The 13692-nt window shown below is 55.5% G+C and overlaps 1 protein-coding gene across 2 annotated transcripts; it reads left to right on the top strand.

Annotated features, from left to right (window-relative positions):
• The first annotated feature begins 1550 nt into the window (after nucleotides 1-1550).
• FRS3 (fibroblast growth factor receptor substrate 3) lies at nucleotides 1551-12851 on the top strand. 2 transcript variants are annotated; one of them, XM_071578496.1, is made up of 7 exons: nucleotides 1551-1735; nucleotides 4362-4491; nucleotides 4681-4769; nucleotides 5523-5709; nucleotides 8011-8172; nucleotides 8714-8868; nucleotides 9942-12851. In XM_071578496.1, the coding sequence occupies exons 3-7, from the start codon at nucleotides 4704-4706 to the stop codon at nucleotides 10800-10802; spliced, it is 1431 nt and encodes a 476-aa protein (XP_071434597.1). In that variant the 5' UTR covers nucleotides 1551-1735; nucleotides 4362-4491; nucleotides 4681-4703; the 3' UTR covers nucleotides 10803-12851. The 2 variants fall into 2 exon arrangements, with proteins under 2 accessions (XP_071434597.1, XP_071434598.1); XM_071578497.1 differs by lacking the exon at nucleotides 1551-1735 and adding an exon at nucleotides 3745-3849.
• The last annotated feature ends 841 nt before the right edge of the window (nucleotides 12852-13692 follow it).

Genomic DNA, 13692 nt, shown 5'->3' on the forward strand with positions numbered 1-13692 from the left:
TGGTGCTTTATAGAGGCTGTGGTTGCCCCATCCCTGGAACTGTTCAAGGCCAAGTTGGATGGGCTTGAAGCAACCTGGGTTAGTGGAAAGTGTCCCGTGTGGAACAGGATCTTTAAGGTTCTTCCAACCCAAATCATTCAAGGATTCTCTGCCAAATCACCTGGGCAGGGGAAGATGCAGGAGAAAAAGAAGGGGCTGGTGACCATCTCCATAGGCTGCTGCCCTCCTTCCCCACACAGGGGTCCTCTTGTGGCTGTCCAGCCAGTGCTGTCACTCCCCAGGGTCCCTTTAAGGTCTCAGATCTGTGCCTGGATGTTTATCCACTGGTTGGCTGTGGTGGGAGTTGGTTTCTGCAGCTTTATCTTGGCCCACTTGCTGCAGCAACGGACTTTGTACCCCTGGCTGGTGGTGGGGCCCTCGATTCTCCCCTGCACTCCCCCACTTCTCCATCCTCCACAGGGCAGGAGGATTAACAGGCAAAGTCCTTCCTGGGAGAGACAGTGGGCACAGGGACTGACTCCCCAGAGGGGTCACTCGGGGCTTTCCGAGGTGGGATCAGCCTCTGCTCCAGGGGAACAGCCCCACGGGTGCCAGGTGAGAACACACCTGCACCAGGTGTGTGTGCTGGGCATGGTGCCAGCCCGGTGAGCTCCCAGCTGCCAGAGCACTGCGGTGGCACCGCCACCATCCCCGGGGACCCCACGTGTTCCAGGCCAGGAAGCCGTGCCCCATCCCAGGCCAAACGCCCTCTGGGGGCCTTATTGTTTATTAAATCACAACAGGAGTCCCAGGGCTGAGTCAGGATCCCGCAGAGCCCAACCAGGGGCAGTCAGGTGCCCACTGAGGTGGTCTGGGGGTGCAGCCACTGTGGGACCCCAGCACTGCCTGCACTGCTTTAGTGCTCTGGGACTGGTGGAGCTGGGGTAGGAACAAGGATGCTGTGACTGCTTAAGTGCCCCCCAGCCCCCTGATTCCCTTCCACTGATCCCCCCTTGAGCATCGCCCACTCCGGACCCCCCAAATCCCCCTTCCCTGACCCACCTTGAGCATCCCCCAGCTCAGACCCCCCAAATCCTCCTTCCCTGACCCACCTTGAGCATCCCCCAGCTCAGACCCCCCAAATCCCCCTTCCCTGACCCACCTTGAGCATCCCCCAGCTCAGACCCTCTAAATCTCCCTTCCCTTACCCCTCCTTGAGAATACCCCATCCCAGACCTCCAAAATCCCCCTTCCCTGACCCCCCTTGAGCATCCCCTCACCCCGGATCCCCCAAATCCCCCTTCCCTGACCCCCCTTGAGCATCCCCACATCCCATAGCCCCCAAAATCCCCCTTCCCTGACCCCCCCTTGAGCATCCCCCACCCCAGACCCCCCCGAATCCCCCTTCCCTGACCCCCCTTTGAGCATTCCCCCAGCCCAGACCCCCCAAATCCCCTCCAGTGCCCCCAAACCTGTTCCCTCCTGGCCCCGCCCCTTTCAGGCCCCGCCCCCTGCCCGGCCCCGCCCCCGGCGCTCCCTGGCGCCCCCTGGCGGCCCGGCGCGCTCGCTGTGGCAGCTCCGCCAGGCCCGGCCCGGCCCCGATCGCTCCGGGCCCCGCCGGGCACCGGGACCCGCCGGGCCGGGCAGGGCAGGGCCGGGCCGGGCCGAGGCTCCCGACACGCTGCGGCCGCCGGCAGGGCCGGTGCGGGGGCCCCGGGCCGCAGGTCCCGCACGGCGGAGCCCGGCAGCGCCTCAGGTACCACCGACCCACGTCCGGAGCGGCATCGCCCCCTCCCCGCCTGCCCCCCGCGGTCCCCTCGTGTGCCCCCCGCACCCTCCAGCCGCCCCCCTGCACCCTCTGCCCTGGTACCCCCGGGCTCGCACCTTCCTCAGGCCCCGTTCCCACGGGCTGTGCAGGCCCGTCCTGCGCCCTCCATCCCATCCCCTTCATCATCCCTCCATCCCCTTCATCATCCCTCCATCCCCTTCCCTGTCCCTTCATCATCCCTCCATCCCCTTCATCATCCCTCCATCCCCTTCCCTGTCCCTTCATCATCCCTCCATCCCCTTCATCATCCCTCCATCCCCTTCCCTGTCCCTTCATCATCCCTCCATCCCCTTCATCATCCCTCCATCCCCTTCCCTGTCCCTTCATCATCCCTCCATCCCCTTCATCATCCCTCCATCCCCTTCCCTGTCCCTTCATCATCCCTCCATCCTCTTCATCATCCCTCCATCCCCTTCCCTGTCCCTCCATCCCTTTCCCCATCCCTGCAGCCCCTTCCTCGTCCTTGCAGCCCCTTCCACCTCCCTCCATCCCTTTCCACATCTCACCATCCCTCCCCTCATCCCTCCATCCCTTTCCTCCTCCCTCCATCCCTTTCTCCTTGCCCCATGCCCCCCTGCTCCCTCCTCCTCCCTCCCAGCTTTGGGAGGGTGGTGGGTCTGGCCCTGCCTGTCCCAGGGGGTTGCTGTGGCACCAGGTGCTTCTCCCCACGAGCTGTCCCTGTGCCCTGGGCAGGGGGTGTCAGGGTGCCCTGGTCCTTTGGGATTAGGGGGACCCTCTTCTCCAGCCCTGGGTTTAAGAGAAGGGCTTGAGGGAGGGTGAAGACACAAGGGGCTTTTGCAGGCTGGGGGTTTGGGAGGAGAGGAACGACCTGGCTGTGAATTTGGGAGGGGTGAGCTGTGCTCTGGAGGTGAGGCCATGCAGGTCCGAGGAGGATTTAGGTTTGGATTCTGGAATGTGGGGGGCTGGAGGGCTGGATGGGGCTGGTGGTCTTAGCAGGGACACACTCCTGCTGCAGGAAGGTGTGTTGCACTGTCAGAGTGTTTGGTTTGACTGGCTGAGCCTCTGAACTGGCCAACAGGTGTTGGAAAGGTGTGTTGGAAGTGCTGAGCAGGAGCCTGGAGACTTGGGAGTTTCAGTCTCTGTGTGTGACAGGGATGCTACTGAAATATTCACCAGTGGGGAGCACCGAGGGAGTGATCAGGGAGCTCTCAATGGGCTTCTCCTCAGTTTTTGTGTTCTCACCACAAAAACTGTTCAGGATAAGCCCCAGCACTTCAGCCTGACCCCTCCCAGCTGCAGGTGGAGGAAACACCCGAGGGAGAGAGGAGTAAATAGAGAGGGGGAAGAGGGAGCCTGTCTCCTACCAGATGGTTTTCATCACTGAGGGAATTGCTGAGGTGGGAGTGGGAGGGCAGAGCCAGAGAGGACACAGCCCCCAGTGACCAGATCAGATGAAGTGGAGCAGGATCTGTTGCTAAATTATTGTTCAAAGCCTGTGAGGCCAGTGGGGAGTAAATCCATACAGAGCCTGGAAAAACAGCCAGGCTGGCTGCAGCAGGCTGTGGCTTGGACAGGGAAGGTTTGGTGGTGCTGGAGGGGTGACAGGTGTGACAGGAGGGCAGGTGGCATGGACTTGGTCTGTGCCTGAGCTCCTCAGCGTGCTCAGAAGGAAACATTCCCCTTCTGAGGGACTTGGCAGGCTTAGGACATGGTAAGGAATTCTCCAGGGGCCCCAGCTGAGGCATGGGGGTGCAGTGGGAGGTGATTTAGGTGCTGTTTTGATGTAAAAATGGAGTGGGAACCCTTGGCAGCCCAAGTCTGGCTCTTCCCCCTCCCTCTGCCCTGTGGTGCTGCTCAAGGTGCCACTCCACGATCCATAGTTTAGTTGGGAGTGAGTGGGGAAGGAGATTCTGGCATGGCAGAAGGAGAGGTTTCCAAATGGCCTTTGTGTTTGTTTTGCTGCTCCAGTGCCAGGCTGGTGATCCTGGTGGTTCAGCTGGAGAGGCTGTGAGTGCTCTCACCAGGGCAAACGTGGCATCATCCCATGGAGTCCTTCAAGTTTCCAGAGTCCCTGCCCTCAGGTGGATCTGCAGCCCTTTAAATTTCCATTAAAGAGAGCAGTATTTTGTGTGTTTGATACCTGCACTGCCTGATACTGTCAGACATCAGAGTTTTAATGTTTTCTGGCATTTGTTACTTTTCACACTCCAAAGCAGAACAGCTGCTGCTTCTCTGACCCTGAAGGACCTTCCCTCGAGTGAAGGCACCTTCACATTCCTCAGCAGCAGCTGCCTGTGATTCCCCCTGTTCTCACCAACCCCAGTTTTACTGTTGTGTTTTATGTGCTCTCATAATCCCCACTCCTGCAGGATCCCAAAGCCAAGAAGTAAAATATCTCTTATTTAATTTTTTTAGCTGTAGATTATGCATTTTTAGGCAGAATTTTCTATATTGATATAAATGCAGGTAATCAATTAAAAAAAAGCACCTGCCTTCCTTGTGAGATTTGCAGGGGACTTGAGTCACACTCCCTCCCCCTGCTTTTTAATCTTCTCTGGTTTTATAATTCATTTAATTGTGTTCTCCTTGTCAGGTGGAAGATGGGCCCATTTCCCCTTGTTTTGGGTGAAACCTGGTGACCATGAAGTCCCGAGGGAGATAGAGGGACAGCAGTGGGAATTCCTTCTCACTCCTCCCAAAACAAATCCAACAATTGCCTAATGGTAAGAAAGCTGTTGGTTTTAATTAGTGTTATACTTACAGTGCTCATTAATCAAGGAACAGATGAAAGAGTTTGAGCTCCAAGCTCCGTGGGGTGGAGGAGGACACAGCTGTAAATGCTGCCTGTTTGGAGAGGGTGGGAGAGTTGGACTGGAAGTCTGATTGTGCTGTGGTTTGTGCCCCCTCCCCAGGGATTGCCTCTCTGGCTGGCGTCATGGGGAGCTGCTGCAGCTGTCTGTGCACAGACACCATCCCAGACAACCATCCCACCAAATTTAAGGTAAGTGTTGCCCCTTCAACCCCATCAGAGAGTCTGTGGCAGCTCCACTGGTGGCAAAGCCCAGCACGAGAGGGGAGCAAACTCTGCTCCTCACACAGGTGTCACTGCAGAGGATTTGCAAATGTGTCAGTTTTGGTTTGGGTTTTCTTTCCTTTCCTCAAGCAACCTCTGCTGCAAATGTGTTTGTATTTGCTGTGGAAGTTGCCTCTGCTTGGAAAATGCAAGGGAATGGGAAACTGGAGAGAAACCTTTTCTTGCTGAGGGCTGTGTTCCAGAGTCTGTGCTCAGACACATCGGCTGGGCTGCCAAGCTCTCAGTCTCCAGGGCTGGCAGCTCAGCGCCTCCTGCCAGCCACCAATCCCTGCTCTCAGCTGGGAAAAAAGCATCACCAAATGGGGGCACTCCATGGAATTTCAGTGCCTGTGGATGGGCTGGTTTGGATGCAAGAGGGGCACCTGGAGTGCTGTGTCCAGTTCTGGCCCCTCATGGCAGGAGAGACATTGAGGGGCTGGAGCGTGTCCAGAGAAGGGAGTGGAGCTGGGGAAGGTCATGTTGGACATGAGGAGGAATTTCAGGCATTGGAAGGGGCTGCCCAGGGAGGTTTGTAGTGCCCACCCCTGGAGGTGTCCAGGGAATGACTGGCCGTGTCACTCCGAGCTCTGGGCTGGAGGACAGGGTGGGCTTGGAGATCCTGGAGGCCCTTTCCAGCCTCAGTGACTCTGGGATTGTGAGTTTGTGCTGTGGGCTCTGCAGGTGACGAACGTGGACGATGAGGGGAACGAGCTGGGCTCGGGGGTCATGGAGCTGACGCAGCGGGAGCTGATCCTGCACACGCACAAACGCGACGCCGTCCGGTGGCCCTTCCTGTGCCTGCGCCGCTACGGCTACGACTCCAACCTCTTCTCCTTCGAGAGCGGCCGGCGCTGCCACACGGGGCAGGGTGAGTGGGGCAGGGCCCCCTGCAGGAGGCAACGCTGGAGCTTCCCTTCCCAAAGGGAGCTGATGCTCGTGTCTTCCCACATGAGTGACCTCAGCACTGTCTGTAACTCCCTGAAGGGAAGTTCTGGCCAGGTGGGGGTTGGTCTCTTCTCCCAGGCACTCAGCAATAGGACAAGGGGGACGCAAGCTCTGCCAGAGGAAATTGAAGTTGGAGATCAGAAAAAATTTCTTTGCAGAGAGAGTGCTCAGGGATTGGAATGGGCTGCCCAGAGAGGGAGTGGATTCCCCATCCCTGGAGGTTTTTCAACTGAGCTTGGCCGTGGCACTGAGTGCCATGATCTGGTAAAGGGACTGGAGTTGGACCAAGGGTTGGACTTGATGATCTCAGAGGTCTTTTCCAACCCAATCCATTCTGTGATAAATTCCTGCCTCTATCCATCAGCAGGTTCCCTTGCAGCCCCTTCCCCCAGGATACCACAGTGTGTGTGTGCATGTACAGTGAATGCTCCTGGTTAAAACACTAATGAGACAATGCTGGGGCTCAGGACCTGGGCTTAAATCTGATGGTCTCCTTTTGCTGGTGCATTGGTGCTCATGAGGTAGTTAATGGAGCATTTCAGGGGTGTATTTAATGTCAGAGAGGCTGTTAAACTGCCAGCACTGTGCTTTGGTGCCAAAGGATGCCCAGCTGAGGCAGGAGGGATTGCTGGACTTCCCTGGGGATCTAGAAAGCCCTTTTTGCAAGACAGAAGCTGTTAAGCATCTTTTAACTCAGAATAAAGCAAAAGGCCATTTCTTGCATCTTTTTCCAGGCCCCTCTTAGGATTGTTTATTCCACAGAGCATGTCAGTGGCAACAGTTGTTTGAGCACATTTTATTTTTCTGTTGCTTCCCCCCTGGCCTGGTCAGTGCTGGTTCTGCCTCAAGCTTTGCATTTTGGGTCTGGCAGCACTTTGTAACAGCGAGGGAGAGGAGTTCTGTGTTTTACTGATGTTATGCAGGGGGATGCTGTGCATGGAGGAGGGAAGTGAGTCACCCAGGAGTACATGCCAAGTCATCAGCAGCACTGGGAATAGTCTCCACTTTCACAATGGTGCCTGTTAGTTCCTTCACCAGTCTGTCTCTCTTGCTTTTAAAGAGCTGAACATTTTCTTGGCATCTGCATCCCCAGGAAAAAAAGTTGTTTCCTTGTTCTGTTAATGTGTTTGCAAACTCCTTGGTATCCACAAGGACTCACGTCAGTGTTCAGGGGCTGTGCAAATCTGTAGTGGCAGATGCTCCTTTTTAATATTTATTTAAGTGGGGTTTCCCTCTGCTGGAGCCAAGTGTTTATCAGTGGTGGGAGTTTGTCTCTGGATTCTGTTTTGCCTTTTGCAGGGTGAGGATCAGTGATTACAATTTAATCCAGTGATTAAAATTCTGCCCCATGTGTGGTTTGTTCTGTTCAGGTCCAGGTAGAGCAAAGCTCTTCACATACTACAAAATTTGTAGCAGATGCTCATCAGTCTTAAAGCAGAAATGAGAGGGATGATGTGTTTTGATGAGTTTTCTCCCTTCCTTGTAGGATTTTATTCTGCTTATTGATTTTCTCTGCAGGACTGCTTCTTGGTGTTGTTCCCCACCCAACACAAGGCAGATCCAGCTTTTTTTTTTGGCCAGAACCTTGCAAATGTGGTTCTTTGGGAGCAGCCCTTGTTGCCATGCCATTCCTGTTGCTATGGCTTTGGGGTGTGTGTGTGTGTGTGTGTGCCAGCCTGGGATTGGTTACTGGCCTGGGCTGCTCCTTTGGGGAGACACTCTTTAGTTCCAGGGGTTTTTAAAAGTATGATGTTCTTGTCCCTTTCTCATGTGCAAACACCACAGGGCCCAGCCCAGCTTGGAGGAGACTTTACCTGGCAGAGAGGACTGGACTGGGTTCCAGGGGAGTTCAAATAGATTAGAGGTGAAAGGAGACCAGTTCACCTGTCCCTCCACCCTTGTGGGGTTGGTAGTTGTGAGATAACACACTGTTGAGGTGTTTAAGGCCAGGCTGGAAGGAGCTCTGAGCAGTCTGGTCTAGTGCAGGGGGTGGAACTGGATGAACTTTAATGTCCCTCCAACCCAATCCAGTCTGTGATTCCACAATTTCTGGTGATCATTTCTTGAATAATCCACCAGGTTGTTGGTTGTTTTCCTGTGGCTGTGGGTCAATGGCAAAAGAAATCAGAATTCCCTGTTCATTTCCAGCCAGCCATTCCCTGTACTCTTGTGAAAGCAGGACCACTTCCTTGCTCCTCTGAGCCTCCTCTCTGACACTGTGCAGGGATTTTTGCCTTCAAGTGTTCCCGAGCAGAGGAGATCTTCAACCTGCTGCAGGACCTGATGCAGTGCAACAGCATCAACGTGGTGGAGGAGCCTGTTGTCATCACCAGGAACAGTCACCCCACGGAGAGGGAGCTGTCCCGGACCCCCCAGACCTCCAGCAGTAAGACCCCTCAGAGTCTGAGCAGGGAGGGGGACACAGATGGGGTGATGTCTGCAGTGCTCCCATCAAACTGCCCTGTGCAGCCCAGGGATCTTTCCCACATGCTGTCCCATATCTTTATGTCCATGTGCACTCCATGCAACATGTTTATTTTAAGGCCCCACGTGTTTTCTGTGTGGAATTTTGTTTCTGAGGAAACAGCAACAAAAACCCCTTCAAATAGTCAACTGAGTTGTCACCCCTCAGCTGGATTTCACAGCACCCACTGCCAAGTGGCCTTTCTTAAGTAGCACCTGCAAAGGGTCAGGTGGTTTGTACAGGAAACAGCTCAGATGGACTCAATTCCTGTCTCCATGAGGAGTGACAGATTTAAATGAGGGCCTGGCCCTTGTTTTTGTGCTGGGTTCTTCAGTGTCAATATTGGCCCCAGACAGGCTGGTTCTGCCTCCCAGGGTGCAGCAAAGAGCCCAGCTCACTGTGAAAGTGAAATAACTCTTGCTTTGTACCAATCTAATGCTCTTCTGCCTCGATTCTCTCCCAGATCTGGGGTACACTGTCCCAGGATTTCCCAATGGATTTCACAGCTTCCCTGGAGAAAGCCTGTCCTGCTCCACAGCCCGGCACCCCTCGGTGAGCAGCCTGAGACATTCCTCTGTGGGAGAAGACTCTGCTCATCTCCTTGGGCCTGAGGAGCAGGTAAACCTGCCTGTCCTAAACTCTGCTGGGTGCAAGCAGCTGGTTTTGCTGTGCAGTTCTGGGTTCCTCCCACTCAAAGTTCATGGGATCCTCACACCTTGTCATTCTGTTTTTCTCTACTTCTTTTTGCTCTTGGAGGCTCCTGCTCTCTGACACTTCACTAGAACAGGCACTCTGTCCAAGTCAACTGCACTGTCCTAAATCCATTGGTATTTGGCTGGCAATTACCTGTCAGCTGTCACACAACCCCTAAGCTACTGTGTGCAGATGCACCCCAGATTTAGACCCTTTATATTTTTGATGTTCAGCTCTTTGTTCTCGGTTGTAGAATTTAAGATTTTCCCCTACAAAATCCAGCTTGTCTAAACCACCCCCCAGGAGGCCTGGGGAGGTGTGAGGGCTGCAGGACCCCCCGCGCGAGCCCCCCGCGGGACCCCCCCGCGCGAGCCCCCCGCGGGACCCCCCCGCGCGAGCCCCCCGCGGGACCCCCCGCGCGAGCCCCCCGCGGGACCCCCCCGCGCGAGCCCCCCGCGGGACCCCCCGCGCGAGCCCCCCGCAGGATCCCCACGTGAGCCCCCGCAGGAAATATTTTGCAGTGGTTTTGCCTTTTGCTCTGTGCCATGTGCACTGACACAGGCAGAATCCCAGAATCACTGGGGTTGGAGAAGCCCTCCAAGCCCATCAAGTCCAAGCTGTGCCCCATCCCCACCCTGTCACCCAGCCCAGAGCACTGAGTGCCATGTCCAGTCATTCCTTGGACACCTCCAGGGCTGGGGACAGCCCTTCCAGTGCCTGACCACCCTTTTTGTGAAGAAATTCCTCCTGATGGCCCTCCATTTGTACACAAACAGCTGGACTCCTTTGTGTCTCTCCTTCAGCCCACAAATCCTAAAACGGCTTTTGTGTTTTGCTTCCCAAAATCTTTTCAACTTATGAAATTCTTCCCTCTCCTCCTGTTTCATCAGCCACTGGTGAATTTTGCCTTCCTGGTGGTTTCTCAGCTGCTCACAGCTGCTTTGCTCTTGCCTCTGCTCTCTTCTCCTTTCACTTTCCCTCTGCTTCTCTCCTTGCAGTCCCACACCTACGTCAACACGGCCAGTGGGGAGCAGGAGCTGAGGGGCCGGCACTGTATGCACTCCTTGCCTGAAGCCCACCCTCCTTTCCCCTCTAGGAACCACAGCTGCTCCCTCGAAGAGCGCAACCCCCAGGTCTTCCTGCAGCCTGGGGAGGTTAAATTCGTGTTGGGTGCCCCCTGCAGCGCCCGCCGGCTGTGCCGGCAGCCCCGGGAGTGCCGGGCACAGCTCTGCCCCGCCAGCAACAACAACAACGAGTGTGAGCAGGGCTGTCCTTCACCCCAGTGCGTGTATGAGAACCTCAACGGGCCGGTGCCCGCCGGCAGCTCGGCGCTGTGCCGGGGCGGGCGCTGCGCCCATCGCCGCCCGGCCCTGCTGCACTACGAGAACCTGCCGGCGCTGCCGCCGGTGTGGGAGTTCCAGCCTGCCCGGCGGGACGAGGACACCACGCCGTCCCCCAGCGGCTTCTCGGAGGCCGGCGAGGAGGAGCCCCTGCAGAACTGCGCGGCCTCGGAGAGCGCGGCCCTGCACGTGGCCCCGCGGCGCAGCACCTGCCTCGTGCCCAGGCCGCGCCGCAGCCGCCTGCACAACGTCTTCAGCTTCGACTTCCCGCGGCCCTGCCCGGAGCCGCCGCGGCAGCTCAACTACATCCAGGTGGAGCTGGAGGCCGAGCCGTGCCGGGGCCACCAGGACCAGCCCCGTGTGGCGGCCCCGGCCAGCCCCGGCGCCCGCCGGACCGACTCCTACGCCGTCATTGACCTCAAAAAGACCGCGGCCATGTCCAGCTTGCAGAGGGCCCTGCCGAGGGATGACGGGACCGCGCGGAAAACGCGGCACAACAGCACCGACCTGCCTCTGTGAGGGGCCCCGGGTGCCAGCCCACTGTCCTGGCTGTGGCCCTGCCCCTCGGTGCCCTGCCCGCTGTGACTTCCATTCGCCATTGCCTTCTGCTTCCCTGTCTGCCCAGTCCCTGGTGGCACGGGAGGGCTCCTGCAGCTGCTGTTACGGCTCGTCTGTCTGTCTGTCTGTCTTCCCCTCTCTGTGGTGTTCATTTTTAAAGCCTTGTGGGATATTTGACAACTCTGAAGGTTAAATTTTGGGCAGGAGGTGCCAGGAATAACTCTGGCACTGTGTGGGCACAGCCTCGTGTGTCTCAGAGCAGGGCAGTGGCAGGGGGGAGGCCCGTTACCAAAACCGAGCTGCTTTGGGAGCTCCACTGCAAATCCATCTGTTCTCAGTGGATTTCACAGCTCTGCAGCCAGGCCACTCCAAAGTCGGGATTCACCTTGTGTGTTCCCTGCTCCCTGGTGAGCAGGGAGCTCATGCTGTGGCCTTTCCAACCTGTTTTCTTGAAGCTTTTCCTACTTCTGTCCTTTTCTCGGATTCAATTTAAATTGGGCAGCTGAAATTAAGTGAGGACAGAGAGCCATGGGCACACACTGTGATCACAAACCCCTTATTTCCTAAATCCTAAAGCTCCTTTTCCTGCTTTAAAAGAGGAGGGAAATGCCACAACCATGAGAGAAATTTGAGGTTTGGTCTAGAAAACTTCACTTGTGCCATACTTGGTGTGCTTTTGAAGGATTCTTTCTGGCAGCTGCTCAGAAGTGTTGTTGATGTATTTATTTGTTTACCTATTTATTTATGAAATGTTCCTTTGCGTCCCAGTTAGTTGCCAAACTGGTGCCAGTATGAAGCGTGTGCTCGCTGTGGCTCGCTCCGGTCTGGGGGACAAGTCTCAGAAGAGGTTGGTGGCTTTGCTGAGCCACCAGTTCAGGAAAAAAAGGTTGGGGGAAAAAGAGCAGCTGGGAATCAAAAATGTATTAGTTGGGGCTTACTGTGGCAGGGTGGGTGGGAAATGGCATGGGAGCTGTGGGAGTGGGAGCGGAGCCGCCAGGCAGCCGAGCTTGGAGTGCTATCAAAGTCGGTGCCTCCACCCACGTGCCTGGCTGGGCCATCAGGAGTCTGTGCAGTGCTGTGAGTGAATGTGCAGTTTGTTTCCTGAATCTATGGACTTGGAAGGGCTAAATTTCGGCTCTTGGGTAAATTTTGTGGCCTTTGATGTGGATGTTTGTCGTGATCCTGGGGCTGGGCTGAGCTGCCTCTGTGGGGTCTCTGCTCCTCTCCTGCCCCAGGATGTCCCACGAGCCCTCTCCGCATGTCACGCTGCGGCTCAGCCCCTCCCTGGATTACTCTGTGCCTGTTTCAATGGAGAAAAGTGCTCTGGGATACTCTGGGATCCCTTTCCTGCTGTCTGTATCCATCTTCCTCCTGGCACAGGAGTTGGATCCAGTCTCAGTGAGGGTCCCACTCCCTGCAGAGACGTTGCCAAACCTTGTGTTCCCCTTGTCCTTGATGTTTTCTGGTGTTGCCGTCTGTGAAAGAGGAAAGACCCCGATCATCCAGCTCCAACCTGCTTCTGAGGGCCAGGAACTTGATTTCCAGATACTGGAAGTCCAACCTTTTTGGTTTTTGGTGCTGTAATGTCCTGTTGAACCGTGACCCTGTTGGGAGCAGGGACGTGTGGTCCAAGTCTGAGTGATGCCATGTTTGTGTCGCAGAACGTGGAGTTCTTGGCTTGCTGTTGCACTATAAATTCCAAGTGTGCCACATGCTTAAATTCACTGGTTTTCTTTTTATGTTGGAAGTCCTTGTGCTTGTCTTCCATTCTTTTGTCCTCCCCAACCCTTGTGTCACTTATAACTGAAAGGAAACCCAAGTAATATATTTTTATATGTATAACAAATGACTTTATTTGAAGGAAAAAACAACCCCCAAGTAATGTATCCCCCTAAATCCAGCTTTCATTTAGGGAAGTGAGAGAAGAAATTGTTTATATCTATATATATATATATAAAAGTTAACTGCGTTAAGCTTTAAATAAAGTATTTAAATAAAGAGTTTCTGAGCTATCAGTGTCACCCTCTGGGACAGCACCAGCAACTCCCTCTGGTGCCTCTGTATTAACCTGCCTTTCCACTGCCTGAGCTCAGAAATACAAATACTTATTCCCTTTTTCCCCAGAAAGGCAAAAGAGAAGAATGAAATGTTTTCTATTTCCATGGAGGAGGTGAGGTCCCTTTCCCACCCCAGTGGGAGGTTTGCAGGTGGGTTAAATTCCAGGGAAAGAGCTGGTGGGTGGCTCTTCGTGCCTTGGGGGGCAGCAGCTGAGGGCTGGGGCTGCTCTTGGGTGCTGTCCAGGGCCATCAGCCTGGCCAAACGTCCCCGAGGGTGGCTGTGAGGGTCTGTACATCTCTGGGCTCCCAGGATCTGGGAATTCTCCCTGGTGTTCCTCAGAAACATCCAGCTGCTGGCTGCAATCCCATTTCAGTGGCTCCACGTGAGCTTTGTGTGGGGAAGTCTGGCCTGGATGGTTTGAACTGATTTTCATGTCCTCCAGATGATCTGGGCTGTCCCACTTGGGCCTCTCTTTCATTGTTGGCAAGTCCAGTCTCCCAAAGGACCCTGAGAGCAGCAGTGCCAAGGGATTTGCCCACAGAAATATGTGATTACTGTTCTCTGGCACATCCTTTATCCCAGTTACACCAGAGGTGCTGCCCCTCTTCAAGCAAGGAGAAGAATTTCCTTGACCTTAAAGGTGAGAAAACACAGAGCTGCTGTTGGCTGCATCCAGTGTGGAGCACCCCCTGCTCCGTGTCCTGGTGTGTCCTCCCTCCCTCCCCACCAGCCGTGGGTCAGCTCTGCTGGCTTAGCAGGCTCTGCTCCAGAGGTATCCCAAGCTCCCTGCGGA

The sequence above is a fragment of the Pithys albifrons genome, chromosome 28 (genome assembly GCF_047495875.1).
Source record: "Pithys albifrons albifrons isolate INPA30051 chromosome 28, PitAlb_v1, whole genome shotgun sequence".
NCBI lineage: Eukaryota > Metazoa > Chordata > Aves > Passeriformes > Thamnophilidae > Pithys > Pithys albifrons.